This window comes from Hipposideros armiger, unplaced genomic scaffold, assembly GCF_001890085.2.
Source record: "Hipposideros armiger isolate ML-2016 unplaced genomic scaffold, ASM189008v1 scaffold_15, whole genome shotgun sequence".
NCBI classification, from domain to species: Eukaryota; Metazoa; Chordata; class Mammalia; order Chiroptera; family Hipposideridae; genus Hipposideros; species Hipposideros armiger.
In genome coordinates this window covers 2,832,346-2,853,448 of record NW_017731365.1, presented here as the reverse complement: position 1 = coordinate 2,853,448, position 21,103 = coordinate 2,832,346, and the positions used below count along the sequence as shown (strand labels likewise).

The following is a 21,103-nucleotide window of genomic DNA, read 5'->3' as shown; positions in this document are numbered from 1 at the left end:
CCACATATCTGACTGTATTCCCTCCTTCAGCCCTCATTCACCGGGCCGGGTGCCAGCTAGGATAGGAGGAGAAGCAAGGATTCCAGAAAACAGGGAGATGCTGCCTGGGCTTTGTAGGCTAATAATGAGAGGGGGGTACTCATGGGAGCACAGCAGCTTGAGATGATTCTGGGCACCACCCTCTTAGTGGAATTGATCACAATACTCCCTCTGCCAGGAATATTGGATGCAAGGTCTTTGACCACAGCTTTTGGAAGAGGTACAGAAATGGCCACTTGTAGTATAAACGCTCATGAAAACCAGATAGATGAAGGACAGTATTCAAAAGTGTTAGGCTGGGAGCCAGGAAGCTGCCATTGCCTCGGGCAAGCTAATCAGCCCATATAAAATACCTATAATAAATGGCTGCTGTGTATTCATTGCTGCTGTATGCCAGGCACCACACCAAAACTCTTCACATAAATGATCTAATTGAATCTTCCGCAACTCTTAGAGTAGGTGCTAATATTTGCATTAAATAGATGAACATGGCTTATCTGCCACCAAACTAGCTTGATCCTACGGCCAGGATGTAGCTTGCATCAGTCCATTTCTCTACAGAGCCTAGTCCAAGTGCTCATGCGCTCTCTCGCCCTTTTTTTTTCTTCTTTTCTTTTTGTCTCCAGACTGCCTTCCTAAGTTGTTCCCTCAATTTCAGGCAGCTTTCCTACTCTCCCATCCTTTCACCACAGAACACAACTCAGGCCTGTCACTCTTCTGGTGAAAACCCTGCAGTGGCATTCCATTGCCCCTGGGATGACAGGGACAGTCTTCCCCAGGACCTGGAGGCCTGTACCACCCTGCCCACGCTGGCCCCTCTGTCCTCCGCTTCTGCAATGCCCCTGCTCTCGGCAGTTTGTCCTGCGTCCGGGTCTTTGCATATCCAGAGCACACTTGCCTCCTGTCTGCTCAGGGCTAACTCCCTCTCATCCTTGGAGAGAGGCTTTGGCTTCCTTCCTTTGCCCCCAGTCTTTCTTAATGCAATGAGTGATACATGTTTAATGTAGCTCTTTCCCCAGACTAACACCTCATCGGACGGAAAGCAGAAACCATGCCTGTTTTGTTTTCCCTTTTATCTCCCAGCGCCTGGCACAGGGCCAGGCCTCAACTGGGTTTGTAGGATTATTTTTATATGCACGAAGGGAGGAGGTTGGTAATCTCCCCAGGCGGCACAGCCGGTGCCGGCGGACGGGGAACGGGGACCCCTTGCTTTGAGGTCCTGCTGAGTGAAAGAGCTTTGGAAGAAAGTCGGGCGGAACTTTGAGCAGAATCCGAGGGGCTCGCACGGAGCCGGGCAGCATCAGTCTTTACGGGTCATCTCTTTCACGGTTGAGGCCATTCTCATCCACCCGCGGGCGGGCAGTCCCATGGGGCCCCGCCGGGGGTGTGGCCGGGCCGGGAGGGCGGGCGCGCTGAGTCACGCCCGCCGGGAGGGGCCTCGGGACCCAGCGGCGACCGGAGCGGCCGGCGAGAGCGGCGCGGCGGCGGGAGACGGCCCGCGTCGGAGGCGGCGCGCCGGGCAGGCTCTCGGGGTCCCACAGAAGAGTGGAACAAGGCGGCGCCGGGGCCCGGGAAACGCAACAGAGTCGGAGGTCGGTGGGTGCGAATCGTGGCCTTCCTTGGGAGGAGCGGTCTGTCGTCTAAGATACGGGGCTTGGGCCTGTACTACCCTAGTTCCCCCAAAACACAACAGGGAGATATACTCTCGGAGAGGGCAGGGCAAACTCGCCCCATCCCCGTCTGCCCCCCGAAATTCCGGCTAAGTCTTCCCAGGTAAGACGGGCTACCCCATGCTCTCCTCCCCTCCCCCATCCTGGGAAGGCTCTGAGAGTCGCCGCTGGGTGGAAGCTGGTGTCACAGGGCAGGAGGAAAGCCTCCGACTCTAGGACGAGATACCCGGGTTACCCTGTGCCTACAGGCTGCGGGGTGCACTCCGGGCCAGCTTTTCCCTCCGCGAAGCCCCCCAGGTTCTGTGTGGACAAAGGCCATCAGGGCGCTGAACTAACGCTGATGGGGCTAGGGAAGGCCAGGAGGACGCCTGAAATCCACCGGGAGCTGCTTTTAGTGGGTGACGGGCCTGTCTCCTCCAAGAGTGCCTTTGACCCTTGGATGGACTGCGAGGGTGGGGCGGGAAGAGGCGCTTGGGAGCTGACGATCCCACCGGAGGACAGGCACAGGGCCGAGGGTCAGTTTGGAGAGGGGCTTCCAGGTGTCTTGGGTGTTCAAAGGCCAACTTGTAAAATATGTAAATATGTAAAATATCAAGGAGGCCTGGTCAGGTTCTAGTATGTGTCTGTGTAGGTGAGTGTGCCTGAGTGCAAGCCCCAAGCTCTCAGACCCCACCTGCCCTCACCCCAGCACCTTGAGAGAAGCCCTCCAAGGGCGCTGTGTGTAACCCCGCATGTGGAAGGCCTCCGGTCCAGAGGAGGAGACTGTTGCCCCGTTGTGCCTGGCCTTGATCAGGGCTACCTAGGGGTTAAGTGGTGCCGCTCTGGGCAGAGCCAGTGTACTCCAGGGTCGGCCTGGTCTTTAACTGGTGCTGAAATGAGGAAGCCAGGTTCCAGACAGGCGATGAGCAGACGCTGGGGGTGTTAAGGGAACCACAGGATGGTTAACTGGCTCCCAGGATGAGGTACAAATTTTGAGGCTTAGGTTTTCTGTACGAGAAGGAGTATGCGTGACACTGGAATGAGCCTGTCTGCTCAAAGCTGCCCTCTCCTGGACATGAAAGGACAGCCCCTTCTTCAGACTTTGAGTCCCTTTCACAAATTGGTCTTTTTCGTGTTACATTCTGCATGTGTTCCCCTGGGGGCCTGGCCATGGAATGCCCACTCTTAACCTGTTCCTGGGTGTCCAGTGAGGGAGGCTGCAGGACCCTCTCTTTCCCCCAGGTGGAGAGGGGACATTCCTGGTGTTTGAAATCGCAGTCTAGTAGCCCTCTCATCTATTTAATAGAATGTCCACTCTGGAAACAGGCTGTAGAAATCTTCCCTGGGAATAACTGGTGAGGACTCAAGAAGCTGTGTGTTTTGTTTGTAATCTCTATGAAGCAATCCTGGGCGATGTCCTTCAATCAGAGCATACATGGTTCTGCTGTATGTCTTCAGGGCCGTGACCTCTCCACAGCTTTGGCATAAATGTAACTTCATCATTTTTCAGTAGATTCCTAAAATCCCCTGCCTGTATTATTAGAAAAGAATCCCCCTGGGGTAAGGCTGGGAGTCCTTGGTAGAGAAAACAGGATTTACTGAGAAAATTCCAGTGTAAACCAGATTGTGTGTGTGTGTGTGTGTGTGTGTGTGTGTGTGTGTGTGTGGATGGGGGGTGGGGCAGAGGTAAAATTCCTTAGCTGTTACTGGACAGTTAGGATTTGTTCTCTTGGACCATCTTTTATGCTAACCTTCCTGAATCTAGGCAGATTTAGTTAAGATTCTCTGTGCTGTCCCCCTTGGCTTGATGTTCAGTTCAAAATCAGATGGTGGGTTTGGCAGTTCCTCAAAAAGTTAAATCTAGAGTTACCATAGGACCCAGCAATTTTACTTCTAGGTATATACTCAAGAGAATTAAAAACATATGTTCACACAAAAACTTGTACATGAATGTTCATAGCAGCATTTTTCACAATAGCCAAAAGGAAACAACCCAAATACACATAAACTGACAAATGGATAAACAAAATGTGGTGTGGTGTATCATCATACAATGAGCTATTACTCAGTTATAAAAGGGAATGAAATACTGGCACATGCTGTAGCTTGGATGGATTTTGAAAACATTATGCTAAGTGAGAGACACCAGACAGAAAAGGTATGGAATAGGTAAATCTGTAGAGACAGAAAGGAGATTGGTGGTTGTTGTCAGGGGCTGCAGGGAGGAGGGAACGGGGATGAGTGCTAATGGATGCGTTTTTTGGGGGTTTTTTAGGGTGATGAAAATGTTCTGGAATTTAAGTGTGGTGATGGTTGCACAACTTTATGAATGCACTAGAAACCACCGAATTGTACACTTTAAAATAGCGAATTTTATATGAATCTCTCAATTAAAAAAAATAGATGTTTTTAAAGCTTTATTATTTCTGTAAAATGACTCATTTAAAAATATTCAAATGATTAAAAGAAAGAAAGAAAGAAAGAAAGCTCAAAGAAGAAAGTAAAAACATCATCTGGTGACCACCATGAACATTTTGGTTTCGAGTCCACGTCTGTCAGACTGTTGAGGATTGAACTTGAACAAGCTACTGACTTTCTTTCCAAAATGGGACGAAAAACTCACACCTGTTCAATGCAAAGATATGGGTAAAAGTGCATTGAACGCTAGCTGTTGTAGTCAGCAAAATGAATGGGAAGGTATAGAGATTTCCCATATGCCCCTTGTCCTCTCACATACATAGTCCCTCCCATTATCAACATCACTCACAGAGGGGTACACTTGTTACAGCTGATGAACCTACATTGACATAATCACCCAAAGACCACAGTTCACATTACGATTCACTCTTGGTCTTGTGCATCCTATTGGTGTGGACATATCATGGACAAACTTTTCATGTAAAAGTCATCCACTCTAAAAATGAACGGCTCCAGAATATTCCGTTGTATGGGTGTAGAACAGTGTATCCTGTAGGTTCTTACTGATGGAGTCTCTCATTGAGGCTGTTTGCCCAGCACGACTGCTACATTAGAACATATAATACATCTTGTCAATTGTGCATATGCTTTTTGAGCACTTACTGTGAGGGTGGGAGCTCAGGTCCATGGCTTAGGCCCAGGGTTTAGGTGTCTGGCCAAGTAGGTCATGGCTGAGCAGAAGGTTGTCCAGCTGTCCTCAGGGCCCAGGCAAGAATTGGCACTGGAAGAGCCAAGGGAGAGTCAGCACGTCCAAGCGCGTTGGGCAATGGAAGCTGCGAGGAGGAGGGGTGGCATTGGCTGGAGAGCTGCCAGTCCACCATTCCCCCAAGTGAGTGTATCAGAGGTCAGTAGAGGAGAGAGAAGAGCAGATTCCAGCCCTCCTACCACCTAACTGTGTTAGATTGGGCCTAGGTGTGTTCTCAGGCCCCACACCTACCACTGGGACTCCAGAGAAACAATTTGCCTTCACTGAGGGTGTGTTTAGTTGGATGGGCCAGGGTTTGCCCTTTGGGGAAGTCAGTTGATGATCCTGAGGGTGCTAAGGGGGCAGGGAGGGTTCAACTCCTTTGGCCAACCCACTGCCTATCAGGCCTGTGCTGGGGTCACTGGGCTTTCTCTCTTCCTAGGGAAGGAGACCCTGTGAGGGACCCAGGACAGGCCTGCTGGTTAGAATTGGCAGACTTGTAGGCCCAAATGCTGCCCTGACATGACAGGCACTGTGTGTGCTGGCCCCTGTCCCCGGCCCTCCTGGCCTCCTCACCTTGTTCACTGAACTCGTCCTAAGCCTCCCTTTCTGCCACTGGATTTCTTGGCCCCACGCTGTTTCCTCTGTGGAGAAGCCACTGGCCTCAGCTATTTTCAAAGGCTTCTCCTTGAGTGTCCCTGGATGGTCCAGTGTGACCTGACGCATGAGAGACCCCTTCTCCCCAACAAGCTGTGCAGCCTCTCTCGGGCCTGTGCCCAGCCAGCTTGGAAGCAGAGCTTTCTGGGTGTTGCCCAGACTTCCTGGCTGGCTGCTGGCCCCAAGGGCAGGCTGGCACAGAGGGAGCCAGAGGGGTAGGTGAAACATACCCCCTCCGTAGCCTGCCTCATCCGCTGACACATTCCCAGGCCCTGCTCAGTGTCCTCCTGGTGTCCACTCCTGACCTCTGGCTGGGCCCCTGGGTTTTGGCTCCCAGGATACATTCTTGTTCTGGCCCAGTTGGCAGATTCAGCCTGATGAACACTCAGGCGATCAGCTCTGGACAACCTTTATGAGGGCCTGGAGCAACAAAGGTGGCGTTGTGTGCTGGGGACTCGCCCTGCCCCTCCGCCCCCCCCCCCAAGGGATGGGTAGAATGGACAAGCCTCAGTGCACTGGGGAGCATCTAGCCAGTGAGAAACGTTAAATCCCCTCCAATCTCCTGTGCCAGAGCTAGCCTTGCCAGGTTTTCCCTCCCCCAGGGAGAAATCACGCATTTGAATATCAATGAGAATAATGGCTCAGTGGACCTCCAGCTTATGGTTGGTCCAACCATAAGCTGCCCCCATAAGTGTCAGAAGATTTGGGGACCATCTTGGGGGCCACCATGCCTTGGAAACCTATGTGTGCAAGGACATCCCAAGGGTTTCCCCTCCCATTACAGGGAGTAAATGGAACCCAGAGAGGGAAGGGGTTGCGCTCCAGGCCACACAGATGGAGTGGCAGCCTTCCAGCTGCCTGCGGTGCTGCCCGAGAGGTTCCCCAGATGGGCTAGAGCACGCTTCCCCATTGAGTCTTTGGGCAGCTTGCTGTCTGTCCTTCAAGGCTGACCTAAGTCTGCTTCCTCCTTCCTTGCCACCCGCCCCCGCCTGCCATCTCCCGCTCTGAACCTCCCCTCCCTGAAACCCACAGCAGCTTTTGGACCTCTCTTGCTGCTTTCTGTGTAATGTGAGCTTTGCTTCTTTCCTCAGTTTCTCTCCCTGGCAGCCTGTCCTTAGATCCTGGCACAGGCCAGGAGGAGGTTTGGTTGCTTGTCGCTTCTAGCCAGCATCTCCCAACAATCCCTCATTGCTCTCAAGATCTGAGCTGCAGGCAAGGCGTCTCAGCTCCTCAAACAGCTGGGCTCCCACACTGGAGAGTGCTGAGGCCTTGCACCATGAGCATCCTTCACTGGGGCTAAGCTGTGCTGGGGACAAGACCCCTGGCTGCAGCCCCAGGCCAGGCCCTCTGCCCTCCATAGGGGCAGACTCTGGGATGCGCCAAGTGACCCAGGCCCTTTGGACGGCGAGCCTGGTAGATAGCCTCCCAGGCTGGCTGGGGGATTCCAGGCAGGCTTTGCCACCTTCTTTTTCCTGTATGCTCAACGGTTCAGCATCTAGTGACCCAGCCCAGCGCTGTTCTCTGCCTCAGATGTCCTCCGTTGTCCAGCTCTGGGCCAATGGTTCTTGAATTTAGCTCCTCAGGGACTCACCCAAGGTTTGTTCTCAGTTTGCTGGAAACTAGTCAGGCTGCCCCAGTCCATGTGTGACCGTGAGTCTGGGGCGCACTTGACCTGTCCCTCTCTGCGGACACTCTCGTCGACGGCAGCTCCCCTTTCTGGGCATCAAGCAGGACCTTGCTCGCCCTCTGCCTCTCACTGGAGCCTGTACGATCAGCGCTTCTCCTCCACCTTCTTTCTTATTAGCAGACATTCCTTCTCAGACCTTAACCAGCACTGTTTCTTCTCCCAGTAGATATTTCTTCCTGCCTCGTCTCCTGAGGAATGTCGCCCAACAGTCCCAGTGTACATCCGCTGTCTCAGGAATGCTCAGAGGAATGACCTGCCCACTGCAGGCCTCTCCCCTCCACCCCACTGTCATGGCCTTGGTCACACTGCATCCTATTTTGCAGGTTGACTGTCATAACCTGCCAATTGATCTCCTTAGACATGGGGCTCAAGCTGGTGACGTGTGTGGGCAGGTCTGTCTGGTCACAGCGTTTGCTTAGTACAGGGCTTAAAGAATTTTATTTAGTTCCTCTGATGTGGCCTTGCCTGCAGTTCCCCACAGATGTGCCCACCATTACTGTTACTATGCACCTGACCATTATGCCTGCATTATCCACTGGCCCTTTGAGTTTGTAAGCCCCACCTTTACAAGGGCAGAGACCATATCTGTCTGTTTGTCTGTCTCTCTGACCATAGGATCCGTGGCACAGAGCATATCAAAGAGCAGGAGCTCAGTTAATGTATGTTGTTGAGTGAGCAAATATATTGAGTGAAAAAAGTGCAGAATAGTTTAAGTGTGCAAAAAATAATTATGGTTATTGGTACACAGAGTATCTCTGGAAGGACTCATATAAACTTAGTAATAGTGGGTGCCTTGGAGAAGGGAACTGGGTGGTTGGGGGATGGGATGGAATTGTGATACCCCTTGTTTTTTAGGAATTTAATTCAAATTTTACAAAATTGGAATTTCACTAATGGACATAATTACATAATTGGAAAAGATCAGGTCTTCCGCATTCGAGTTCTTTCTCACTGTGGGCTCACCCCTGCTCTCCCAGCCTCGAACACCCCCCTGACTCCGACATAGCCTCTCTTTCTATCCCAGCAGAGCCTGGTTCAAGATGGGGTCCCAGGTCTCGATGGACATGAAAGGTGTGCACGTGGTGATTGTGGGCGGCGGCTTCGGCGGGATTGCGGCTGCCAGCGAGCTGCAGGCACTGAATGTCTCCTTCATGCTGGTGGACATGAAGGACTTCTTCCACCACAATGTGGCAGCCCTCCGGGCCTCCGTGGAGAGTGGTAATGGGCTCCTTTCTGGGGCATTCCTGGTGGGAGTGGTCTTGTCATGCTGTCGGTCTGGAGATGGTTTTCTCCATTTAGGGCAAGGTACCTAAATACCACCAGCAGACAAATGCTGGAGAATCTTGTCACTGGCCTTAAGCAGCTACCGTATTAAGACCCTAGAAGTAAGAGCTTGAGCTTCCCAGAGGACCTGAGGCACAGACTGGTACCTTAGAGGGTGGTGGGTACCCTGGGTATGCCACTGTCCCAGCTGTTTGGCCAAGGGCACCCCTGGAAAGGCTCTGTTATTCTGGCCTCTTGTGGGCAGCTCAGTTTTACACTGTGATCTATTCTGTATCCACTCCCCAGGGTTTGCCAAAAAGACATTCATTTCCTACTCGGTGAGCTTCAAGGAAAGCTTCCGGCAGGGTCTGGTGGTGGAGATTGACCTGAAGAATCAGAAGGTGCTGCTGGAGGATGGCGAGGTGAGCACGGGGGCCGGCCTGCCCATCAGCTGGCTTCAGCAGGCCCCTGGAGGACACGGCCGCTGGCGGGAGGAGACCTGCGTGGGTCTCCTCAAGGGTGGAGAGAGTCTCCTGTGGCCCTCATCGTCCCTCTGTGCCCACTGCCTGGTCCTGGGCACATAGCAGCTTCCTCATAAGCAAAGGCCTGACCACAGCAGTCACGAGAGTGTGGTAGCAGACATTTCTCAAGCCTTTCCTGTATGCCAGGCACTGTCTTAGCCTTACATAATTTCATTTAATATGTCAGAGAGGTGGTATCATCTCACTTTACCTAGAGGATAAGTGGGATCCTTGCCCAGGATCCCATAGCTGGGAAGAGACTCAGGCAGAATTTGAATCCAGGCAGTTTCACCCCAGAGCCCATGTTCTGAAAGCCAGTATGTCCTGGACCAGCCCCAGACCTGGCGAGCCCAGGGAGCCCTCCTCCTCGCTGGCTAGAATCAAAGGGTAGGCACACACGTGATTCACATCCCTGGATTAGGGGGTCATGGGGGCAGAGGTTCTCTTCACTCCTTTTTGGGTTCTTCAACCCGGGTGTGTAGCATGGTGCCTGGTATATACCTGCAGTGACGTGAGCTTTATCAGTGAGCTGCCACTAGCCCACTCGTTGTATTGAGGGTCACCTGTAGCTTGGCCCTCTACTCTATTCAAAGCTGAGGGGGGATTGGAAAAAGGAGACAGAATTCCTTGCCCTCAATGGGTATGTGATTTAGTGTGAATCAATCCTTCTTTAGCTAATTTTAGGGCTAGGAATCTCCCAGTTGGAAAACTTACTGAGAGTCTGCTTGTCCTGTGGTTTTGGGCCAAGCTTTTCAGAGCTCTGGAAGGGCCCGTGCAGGCATCTCAGGCCTCCATGGGGGAAGTGGGGGCTGAGTGGGATACAGACCCCCTGGTTCCCCACCCATCAGAGCATCTGGTTTTGTCAACTTTATATATTTAGGCTCCAAACAGCACCTATCTTCCTTTCTCCCTCCATTCCTTCCATTTTTTGGGGGTGGGGAAGGGACAGGGAGTTTTTTTTTCTAAAATACCTAGGAGATTCTAAATTAACTCCACACTGGAAGCTAGAATCTTGCTTATTTTCCATAAGTAGTTTCCTGTTGACTGCTTACCTGCCTCCCCACCCACCCCTTGGGGAGCTCACCCCTCCTATTTCCATGTTGGGTGGCTCTGGCAGGAGGTTAAATATGCTTTCTTAGGTATTGCCAGCTTCTAGGGCCACTCCTTGGCCTAACCAGCGTGATAGGTTTGCTCCCTTCCAAGGAGGGCTGCCTTGGAGTGCCCACCTGGTGTTCCTTGCCCCGTGGGCCTTGGGTTGGATGCAGAAGCCCAGGCCTGTCCTCACCTTTCTTTTCCTCACCCCTCATAGGTCCTGCCCTTCTCACATCTTATCCTGGCCACAGGCAGCGCTGGGCTCTTCCCTGGCAAATTGAACCAGGTTTCCAGCCAGCAGGATGCCATTCAGGCCTATGAGGCCATTGTGAAGCAGGTGAGCTGCCCGCTGACCCGAGGCAGGGCAGCAAAGGAAGACTGGGTGGCCCCTGGGGGAGCAGAACAGCTGTGGGGATACTTGGGACGACAGCAAGGAGATCCCAGGAGCTGCTCGGAGCTGTGACCATGGTTGTAAAGATGGGGAGTTATTAGAAAGAGATTCCTGGGTGGAGCCCTTTGGATCTGTCATCAAAGTGTGGCCGTTAGCACCGAGACCTGTTCACGTATCGATTGGCGTGTCCCCAGCTCCTCTCTGTCTTGGAGCTCCCAGTTGCACTGGGCCTTGTGGTTTGTAGAGCAGGCTTGGATCTGTGACCTCAGTCAGCTTTCACAGTGATCCTGAGAGGTGGTGGGATGGGTCTATCCCTGTTGAATAATGAGGAGTGGAGACCCTGAGAAGGATTTCAGGGTGAGTGCTGCCACATGACTAAGGCCAGCTCTTTTTTTTTTTCCTCCAATGATTTTACTGGGGAATTGGGGAGGGGGACCAGCCAAGTTGTTGTTCTTCAGTCTTCGTTGTGGAGGGCGCCAGTCGCCATCTGGCTTCCCATCGGCAGCTCGTGGCCTCTAAGCTCAAGGTGCTGTTTTCAATCTTAGTTGCGGATAGGCATAGCCACCATCCCATGTGGGAGTCAAACCCGGCAACCTTGTTGGACTAAGTCCAGATCTTTCCCTCTCTGCGAAGCTCCTGAGAAAACTGGGGAGAGCAGACATTAATGTGGAGGTTAGAAACCCAGCTTTGAACTCAGACAGACCTGGGCCATGGGGATGGGAAAGGTGAACAAGTCGTAATACCTGCCTCTTGGGGCAGCTGTGAGAATCAAGTGAGAAAATATAGAGAGGCACCCAGCAAGTGCCTGGCCCTGAAGAAGTACCTTTAGACCTTGAATTTAGAAAGATCTCTACTCTCCTTGGCCAAGGAACTGCCACCATAGGCTGGCCCATGAGGCGAGGCGGGGCGGGGGCGGGGCGCATTTGACGTTTCCTTCTGCTCCAGGTGCAGCGCTCACAGTCCATTGTGGTGGTAGGAGGAGGCTCTGCGGGAGTGGAGATGGCAGCAGAGATTAAAACAGAGCACCCTGGGAAAGAGGTGGGCAGGCGGCCTCGGCTTTGACCTCACGGAGGTCCGCTTCTTTCTTTGTTGTCTAAAGAAAACCAGGAATTTGCTAAGGGCCTGGGAAGCAGAGCTCCCTTACTATAAAGCGGGAGTGTATGTTTTCCCATTTCCTGCTCTTTCTACTGGAGGATCCGCTAACGTCCTCATCTGCTAGGAATTTTTCCTGGAGAGCCCAAATGTGTCCTAGTTCAATGACGGCTCCTGCCTTCTGGGCCAGCCAGGAGAATCAAGTCCAGGGGAGACACAAGAGGTTATCACCCGTGTCCCCACCTTTGCAATCTAGACATAGACTTTGATGACCTCTTTTTGCTGACAACTAGCTTGGTCAAAGGCATTCTTAGTTAGTTTTTTCTGTCTGGGAAAGCAGTGGCTTTTTTTTTTTTTTTTTGTCTTTAAGAGACAGTAGTCCTTGCTCTGGACAGCCACCTCGGGAGAGCCTGCAGTGCAGCCCCTCACTGCGTGTGCTGGGAAAGGACTGGCCAGCATTGCCTCATGCCCACAGGAGGGTGGCCCTGTTCCCTTTAAATGATGGATGGGTAGAGCGTCTGCCTGGCACCCTGGGAAGAGAGAGCACATCCTGGCAGCTATAAAGGCTCAGCCGAGGGCTGAATAATGATCAGTAATTATGGGCCCTGGAGCAAGAGCTTGCAGTCGAAGCCAGATCCGCTTCTGAGAGCCCCACGGAGCCTGTGGCTGATTCGTTTTCCCTAGGGAGACAGATTGGTTTTGACGAGTGAGATCGATATGGGCTAGTTTAATTATACAGCTCTTCTCTGAAAAATTGTTGGAAATTATTATGAGTGATTAACGTAAAAATTCATTCATTTTGATTTATGGGGTAAAGTCCAGTCTGCAGTGAGAAGTAACTCAGTCTAACTTCTGTTTATAATTAGTAGACAAATAAGAGTAATAGTAGCCACCCTTTAGTAAGGACTCAATAGGTGCTGAGTTATGTGCTTTATACACATTTCCTGATTTCATCCTTATAAAATTCCTATGAGTGAGACAGTGATCCTGTCTTACTGAATTGTTGAGCAGTGTCCAAGTGAGCATCTGAGATGGGATTTCAATACGGGCAGTCTGATTTCAAAGTCTGAGCTTTGAACACAGTTCCAAGCTGCCTCCCACTTCCTTGTGCTGACCCAGACAGCAATTAGATGTGCCTGGAAGTGCCAATTTTAGAACCAGCTGTAATGTAAATGTCAGCCTGATTTACAGTTAGAACGCCTATGGCTTATATATATAGACTGTATAATCATAAGCACCCAAGGGTGCTTGAAAATAACTTTCCATGTGGCCCTAGGTGAGGTGTGGGCTGTGGAGCATGGACGCATTCTGAGAGTCCTAGACCAGGAGACATGCCTCCAGCCCAGCTCCCTGTTAGTGTGCTGGTTCTGGTGCTGAGCAGATTATCTCGCTTGGGCCTCAGTTTCCTCACCTGTAAACTAGGGGTAGGGGAGGAGGAGGGGGAGATGGGCTGATGTGTTTTAAAGCCTCTTCATATGAGCAGGAGACTCAGTGGCTCATTCTCTGTCCTGTGGTTGTTTGTCCCCAGGTCACTCTCATTCACTCCCAAGTGGCCCTCGCCGACAAGGAGCTCCTGCCCTGTGTCCGGCAGGAAGCAAAGGAGATTCTGCTCCGGAAAGGCGTGCAGCTGCTGCTGAGTATGTGCAAGTTCCCCTCCTGCCCTGGCCCCCTTCCTGGCCTAGTGAGACTGGCCTCAGAGGCGTGGTCACTGCCCGCCGCTTGAAGGTGGCTCCGCTCATCCCCAGGCTCTCTGTGTCCTGGAGTTGAGCATCAAAGCCCGTTTGAATCCTGTTGTCCAGCTGGCAGTTGTGTCCGTCCTTGGGCAGAGCAGAGGCCCTATAGTACCTATGGGATTTCCACATCACGGAGGCAGCACTGTCCTGGCTACTGCTTTGGACATAGGCTGGTGGTACCTATGTGCTGAATGATTTAAAAAATCACCCAAAGGATTTGACCTGAATTATGATGTCTCTGTGGTGGAGAGAATAGGCTTGTTGGCTTGGACTTTGAGGGTGGTGAAGAGTGTGGTTTTTTGTCTAGAGCAGGAGGGAAGAAAATCAACCAGCATGCTAGAGAGTGAGCTTCTAACCCCAATGGTATGACCCCCACACTTCACGGGGCTCAACCTCCTTGTTTTTTTCAGGGCTCTTTGAAAGCCCATCCTGGCTGTTGGTTTCCTTGTACCTGGCTCTACAGCACTGTGACCACTTTACTTTCAGGCAGTGAGGAGAGTAGGCTGGCTTCTTGACTTTCCTTTCTTCCTCTTTGTGTGCCTGGAGGGCTCGTCCAGCCTGGTCAGGATGGTGTAGCTGACAGAGAGGTGTGCTGGAGGTCTTCCTCACATAGCCTCAAATTGCTTCTTGGAACTTTCCTTCCATTGGATCTGTTGGAGTGAGATGTCCAGATGGTGCTTCTTGGGGCAGCAGAGTGGACTGGGAGAGGGGCAGCAGGGAAGGTGGGACTGCAATCACTTCCCAGTTGGTTCACCACGTCTAGGCCTTTCCCTTGGGTCTCTAGCCTTCCCTATGTCAGCCTTGGCTTGGACCCCAGCCTTGGTGACGTGCCCACCTTCTGCCAGCCTCCTGGTCACAGACCTCCCTTGACAGGTGAGCGGGTGAGCAACCTGGAGGAGCTGCCTCTCAACGAGTATCAAGAGTGCATCAAAGTGCAGACGGACAAAGGCACTGAGGTGGCCACCAACCTGGTGATTGTCTGCAACGGTATCAAGATCAACAGCTTTGCCTACCGCAGTGCATTTGGTAAGCAGGAGGGGGAGCTGTTGTTCACTCCCCAGGTTGCCTCCTCACTCTCCAGCCACCTAAGAAGGCCCCACAGGCCTCTCCCCAGGAATCGGCACCACCGTGCCTTCCCCTTCCATCCCAGCAGCTCATTTGTGTCTCCTGAATGGTGGTATCAAACTTTAAATTCAGGTTCGGGCCAACTCTTAACTGTGCTTTCCTCTGCTGTGACGATGATGACTTAGCCCAAGATGTCCCAAGTCAACACAATCTTCCAAAATTGGGACCTGCCCTCTAGTGATGAGAGATGGGAACAAGTTTCAGAGAGACGAAAAAGATCCATTTTCTGTTCTTTGGAACACAGATGTGAGGGAGCTCCAGGGTCAGGTCTTTCTCTATTCACAGGTGTACTGCTCTCCCCAAACCCTAATCCAAATGTTTGGTCACTTGAGCTTGGGTAGTAGGGGCAGTAATGTGGCCTCATGTTCCTAAAGCTCAGTGTTGAACGACCTAGAGGTGGAGCTGGTGGATTGATGGCCTCCATGTGTGAGCTGGAGGCTCAATGGCTCAATGTCAGGCCCCATGGTTGCTGTGTCCCCAGGTCCCCATCATTAATTCCTGAGTATTCCTCATGCACAAGGAGCTCTTGCTTGGTGCCCTGCAGAAAAGACGTATCTAATCCCCGAGGAAGGAAGCTAACACAGGCTAGGTGTGGAAGTGGGACTAAGGGCTTATACTGGACAGAGATCCCAGAATTTAACACCTAATTGTCCTAGTGTTATATTTTCAAAGATAAACGTTTTTTAATTCCTTAAAATGAAAAGTTTATCATTTGTTAAAGCCCTGCATTTATTTTAAAAATCTGATCCACGTTCAAAAGAAAATTCAAGACTTGGCTCAGTAGTAAACTTAATCATTATATTATAGACTAACCATGGTAACTTATAAAGAGTTTTGCACGTTATATAAAATGACACCTGTTATGTTTCTGACCAGTTTCCACCCTGGAATAGTAACCTTGCCTTTGCAGGAAGAGTTCTGAGGTGGGCACTTGGGGCAGAAATAAATTAGCGGGGAGGCTTGCCTCTGAAGGCTGTGCCTTTGGAGGGTGGTTTGACCAGCACTAGAGCTTCTCTTCACCATGTTCTGGGGGCCACTTAACACGGCAGCTCAGGATCTTGGTTTTGTGTTGGTTTTCCTGGCAGAGAGTCAGCTGGCCAGCAATGGTGCTCTGAGGGTGAACGAGTATCTGCAGGTGGAGGGCTACAGCCACATCTATGCCATCGGTGACTGTGCCGATGTGAAGGAGCCCAAGATGGCCTATCATGCTGGCCTCCATGCCAAGGTCGCAGTGGCCAACATCGTCAACTCCACACAGCAGAAGCCCCTCAAGGCCTACAAGCCGGGTAAGGGAGCCCTATGTGCTTCATAGTTTTAAGACAGTGGGGGTTAGACAGGGTGAAGACTTTGTGGGCTTGGAGATAACTGACTGCTACAACAAACTTTCAAAGCTGGTGTCAGAAACATGCCCTAGAGTGCTTTAAAAATAAATTGAGAATTGATAAATAAATGTTTGAATTGCAGGCCTACAAATGGTGAGCAGGATTCCAGTTTTTGCCTCTCCTCCACAGGTGCACTGACCTTCCTCCTGGCCATGGGGAGAAATGACGGCGTGGGCCAGATCAGTGGCTTCTATGTGGGGCAGTTCATGGTGCGGCTGGCCAAGAGCCGGGACCTCTTCGTCTCCACAAGCTGGAAAACCATGCGGCAGTCTCCACCCTGATGGGGAGTCTGGGTGGGGGATGAGGTGCCGCCGCCACCCGCTGAATGGATTGCTTGACCAATGGTACCCACCTGACAAGTGCTAAAGGGCAGGTGCTCTTTTTCTAAAGGAAGATGCCAGTGATGTACTGACCAGAAACACAACTTACAGAAAACCGAAAATGGAGAGAGAGACAGACATTAAAAAAAGACACCCCTAGAGGATTCTTCCTGGGTTTGGAAAGGTCTGCTTGCCCTTTGCTGACTGAAGGCTTCACTTGGTCCTGGAGGGCAGCGGAGGGCACAGCCGGCCTTCTCTACCCCAGGATGTGTGCGTATGTGTGCACATGGGGTGTGGCATTCAGAGCTCTCAGAGTAGAGAGAGCTGGGTCTCCAGGCGGCTGGCATCCCATCCATAAGGTCAGGAAGGAGGGCCTGCAAAGTGAGACCAGCTGAGGAAGAGAGGCTGGAGTGGAGAGATGGCCTGCATCCCAACCTCTCCCATTGTTCAAGGGAAGCCAATACATCCTGTAACACCCAGACTCTTAATAGGAGTCTAATTGTTTTTAAAGATTTTTTATTAAAAATATAGTTAGCATACAATATTATGTTAGTTTCAGGTGTACACCATAGTTATTTAACATTTATGTACCTAAAGAAGTGATCACCGTGATAAGTCCAGCACCATCTGACACCGTATCACACTATCATAATATTATTGACTATATTCCCTATGCTGTACATTACATCTCCATGACTTATTTGTTTTACACCTGGAAATTTGGACCTCTTATTCCCCTTCACCTTTCCTCCCCTGCTTTTTAATTTCTCAGTTACAATTGACATTCAATATTATTTTAATTTCAGGTGTACAGCATAATGGATAGACATTCATATAATTTAAGATGTGATCCGCTTGACTAGTCTAGTACCCACCTGGCACTATACACATTTATTACCATATTATTGACTATATTCCTTATGCTTTGCTTTACATCCCCATGATTATTTTGTAACTACTAATTTGTACTTCTTAATCCCTTCACCTTTTTCACCCTGCCCCCCAAACTTCCTCCCATCTGGCAACATCAAAATGTTTTCTGTATCTATGAGTCTGTTTCTATTTTGTTTGTTTATTTTGTTATTTAGATTCCACATATAAGCGAAATCACATTGCATCTGTCTTTCTCTGTCTGACATACTCCACTCAGCACAATACCCTCCAGGTCCATCCAAGTCACTGCAGATGGCAAGAACCCATTCCCTTACATGGCAGAGCAATATTCCATTATATGTATGTATCACCTCTTCTTTATCCATTCTTCTACTGACGAAGGACAACCAGGCTGCCTTCACATCTTAGCCATGGTAAACAGTGCCGCAATGAATGATATGGATGCACACGTTCCCTTGAAGTAGCGTTTTGGGTTTCTTATGATAAATACCCACAAGTGAGATTACAGGGTCCTTCTTTGTCTTTTGTTATAACCTTTGTTTTAAAGTCTATTTTGTCTGGTATAAGTATTGCTACCCCAGCTTTTGTTTGTTTGTTTGTTTGTTTCAATTTTCTTGAAGTAACTTTTCCATCCCTTTACTTTCAGTCTGTGTGTGTCTTTCAATCTAACGTGAGTCTGTTGTAGGCAACATATGTAAAAATTTTGTTTTCTTATCTATTCAGCCACCCTATGGTGGAACATTTAATCCACTTTCATTGAAAGCAATTGTTTATAGATATGTAGTTATTATTATTTTCCATTTTAAAGAATTTCCTCTAACAGTCCTTCTAATACTGGTTTGGTGGTGGTGAACTCCTTTAGCTTTTTCTTGCCTGGGAAACTGTTTATCTGTTCTTCAATTTTAAATGATAGCCTTGATGGGTAGAGTAATTTTGGTTGTAGGTCCTTGCTTTTCATCACGTTGAATATTTTGTGCCCATCCCTTCTGGTCTGCAAAGTTTCTGTTGAGATATCAGCTGGTAGTCTTATGGGAGCTCCTTTGTAGGTAACTAACTGCTTTTTTCTTGCTGCTTTAAAAATTGTCTTTAACCTTTGCCATTTTAATTATGTGTCTAGGTTTGGACCTGTTTGGGTTCATCTTATTTGGGACTCCCTGAGCTTCCTGGGCTTGTATGTCTATTTTCTTTGCCAGGTTAGGAAAGTTTCCAGTCATTATTTCTTCATATAGGCTCTCCATCCCTTGCTTTCTCGTCTCCTTCTGGTACCCCTATGATGTGAATGTTGTTAGGCTGGATGTTGTCCCAGAGGGCTCTTAAATCATCCTCATTTTTTTTTTCTTTTCATTTTTCTGTTCTGATTGGGTGTTTTCTGCTACCTTGTTTTCCAAATCGCTGATCCTATCCTCTGCTTCATCTAGTCTGCTGGTGGTTCCTTCTAGTGCATTCTTCATTTCAGTTGTTGTATTCTTCACTTCTGACTTGTGAGTGTGTGTGTGTGTGTGTGTGTGTGTGTGTGTGTGTGTGTGTGTGGTTTCTATGTCCTTTTTATGCTTGCTATCTCTTTGTTGAAGTTCTAAGTTCCTTGAACACCCTTAGGACCATTGTTTTGAACTCTGCCTCTGGTAGGTTGCTTGCCTCCATTATCGTTTAGTTCTTTTCCTGGAGTTTTCTCCTGTTTGTTCATTTGGGATGTATTTGTTTCCTCATTTTGGCTGCCTTTCTTTGTTTGTTTCTATGTATTACGTAGGGCTGCTATGTCTCCCAGTCTTGCTGGGTTGCCTTATGTAGTAGGGGTCATGTGGGGCCCAGTGGCTCAGTCTCCCTGGTAACCTGCTCCGGGTGCTCCAGGACTGTCCCTTTTGTGGACTGCATGCCCTCTGTTATAGTTGAGACTTGATTGCTGTTGACATGTCAGTGGGTGGGATTGACCCTTAGGCTGACTGGCTGTGGGGTTTGGCCATGTCCACAGCTTGTGGGTTGCTTTATGGGAGGCATACCCCCACAGAGCAGGATTTGCCCCAGGGAACTCTGGTGTCTGTTAAGACTGCCCTTTGTGTGTGCCACTTGTGGGGCTAATTGGGCAGTGTTCTGCTGTGGTCTGAAGTTAACTTCCAAGTATGTTGGTTCTGGGGCCTCTTGCGAGGGGCTCCATTGCAGACCCAGGTCAGCCACAACCGGTGACCAGCTGGGGAGTACCTGGTAGGAGCTACAAAGTGATACAGGGTTGGTTGCTGCCTGTGTTATACCTGGAGGCGTGTGGGAGAAGCTGCGCTGCGAACTGAAGATGGCTGCCACCAGTACCAGGTCTGGGGTAGCTCTGCAAAACGCCAAGACACTCTGAGGCCTTCTGCCACCTGCCAGTTCCTGTAAGATTCAGCCGCGGATAAAGCCTGGTGCGGTACAGAGTTGGGTGAGGCGGGGTCTCAGTGAGTCAGCAGGATGGAATGAGCAGAGCTCACCAGACCAATCAGATTTAGCATTGGCCTGTGGGGGCGGGCTCAACACAGCAAAGATGACTCCCACCTGCCGGCTGCACTGGAGGGCCCCACAGAGAGAAAATGGGCTTTCCCTCCAGTCCTCACCCTGAAGTTACACATCTCAGTTCTCCCCATATGTCTCTGATGCCCCCAGAGTCACCAACCCTCCACTGGAGCCCAAGGTGAGTGCCAGTGCAGGCCCTTTAAGAGGGTGTCTGTGTTTCCCACAGCCTTCTGTCCTATCCTGATGGTCGGAATCCCGTGTTTTTCACAGCCAGACATGGGGGCTCCTCTTCCCGGCACCAGCACTCCGGGCTGTGGAGCTTGGTGTGGGAGGCTGTGGTCCCTTGCTCCTCCGTGGGGAACCTCTGTGGCTGAGGTCTCTCTCCCTGTTTTCAACCGCCGCATGGAGGTTTGGGACAAGCTTGTTTCGCTCCTCCTACCAGTCTTGATGTGGCTTCTTTATACCTTTAGTTATAAAACTTCTGTTCAGCTAGACTTCAGATGGTTCTCCAGGTTGATTGTTCTATAATTTAGTTGTAATTTTGATGTGTTCACGGGATGAGCGAAGCACAGTGTTTATTCCGCCATCTTGGACCTCCCATAGCTCAACAGGAACCTAATGTTAAACTGTTAGTCCCTACAATCTTTAATCTTCACGAAACCTTCTAGATTCCCATCTTTAGATCCTGATTATATATCATAGGTTATATTTAAGAAGAGAGAAAAATTTACCTCCAGGTTCATTCTAACAGGGTGAATTTTTACAAAGCTAGCAGGAGTTAAGACCAAATCCTGGCCTGCCAGCTGCTGGAGGTGTTTAAGGAAAGGCAGCCAAGCTAATGTGACCTTTGAGTGGGTTGCCATACGGTTAACATTCATAGAGCAGATTGGGGGGTTCAGCAGGTGAACCCCTGTGCACTTCCAGCCTGCTGTCATGGACAAATCTGTAAGTGACAAAACTCCAGTTGATGTTGGGGGACCCTGGGGGAACCTTTGTGGTTTTGTGCTTCTGGTTTCCTGGCCAACCCTAATGTCACTTATCTTGAGGGCCAGCCATGCGGTAGTAATGCCTGCCACCGGCTATGTTAAAGTATATAAATGATTCGTCCATTTGGGAGAGAACTTCTAATCTGGAGGATCCTATTTTGGACCACAGAAGTTAATTCTCTACAGAGGAAGTAGGTGATGAATTCATCTGAGGCCCTGCCTCTGCCCATCCTGTTCCTCCTGCCCATTTTTGATGGTGGCCTCTGGGTACTTGGCCAGAGAGTCCTTGAACACCAGCCTCAATGGGGACCTTAGTCCATCCTGCCTGGGCTGTGCTCCGGACCTAAGTGAGACATGTGCCTCTCTTGCAAAGGGTAGCTGCCCCACTGGCGCTTCGCCCAGGGCTGCGTTCCTGTGGACCAAGGCCAAACAGGCCCTCCTTTTGGAGGCAGGACCTGCTGCCTGAGAAACACAGACCATTTTGTGCTATCTGACCTGGGACCTAGCAAGGCGGCAGTCTCAGCCCATTAAGAGACATGCCTTGTTCTATTTGTTAACATTCTAGACATGTCCGCCCATGGGGACACAGTTTTCCAAACTCAGGAAAATGTTTCAATAAAAGAATATG

General features: G+C 50.3%; 1 protein-coding gene across 5 annotated transcripts; it reads left to right on the top strand.

Annotated features, from left to right (window-relative positions):
- The first annotated feature begins 1,477 nt into the window (after positions 1 to 1,477).
- AIFM2 (AIF family member 2, ferroptosis suppressor) lies at positions 1,478 to 16,686 on the top strand. 5 transcript variants are annotated; one of them, XM_019625210.1, is made up of 9 exons: positions 1,478 to 1,631; positions 8,223 to 8,413; positions 8,765 to 8,880; positions 10,289 to 10,408; positions 11,408 to 11,500; positions 13,083 to 13,191; positions 14,161 to 14,313; positions 15,498 to 15,698; positions 15,924 to 16,686. In XM_019625210.1, exons 2-9 carry the CDS (start codon positions 8,236 to 8,238, stop codon positions 16,073 to 16,075), a joined length of 1,122 nt encoding a protein of 373 aa, XP_019480755.1. In that variant the 5' UTR covers positions 1,478 to 1,631; positions 8,223 to 8,235; the 3' UTR covers positions 16,076 to 16,686. The 5 variants fall into 5 exon arrangements, with proteins under 5 accessions (XP_019480755.1, XP_019480749.1, XP_019480771.1 ...); XM_019625204.1 differs by having other exon boundaries at positions 8,220 to 8,413; XM_019625226.1 differs by having other exon boundaries at positions 1,478 to 1,812.
- Positions 16,687 to 21,103: the final 4,417 nt, after the last annotated feature.

Excerpts from the sequence above, each read along its gene's own strand:
- AIFM2 (XM_019625210.1), top strand. The coding sequence starts at position 8,236 with ATGGGGTCCCAGGTCTCGATGGACATGAAAGGTGTGCACGTGGTGATT. Across the intron at positions 11,501-13,082 it reads CAGAGCACCCTGGGAAAGAG|GTCACTCTCATTCACTCCCA; the intron begins GTGGGCAGGCGG and ends GTTTGTCCCCAG. Across the intron at positions 15,699-15,923 it reads CCTCAAGGCCTACAAGCCGG|GTGCACTGACCTTCCTCCTG; the intron begins GTAAGGGAGCCC and ends TCTCCTCCACAG.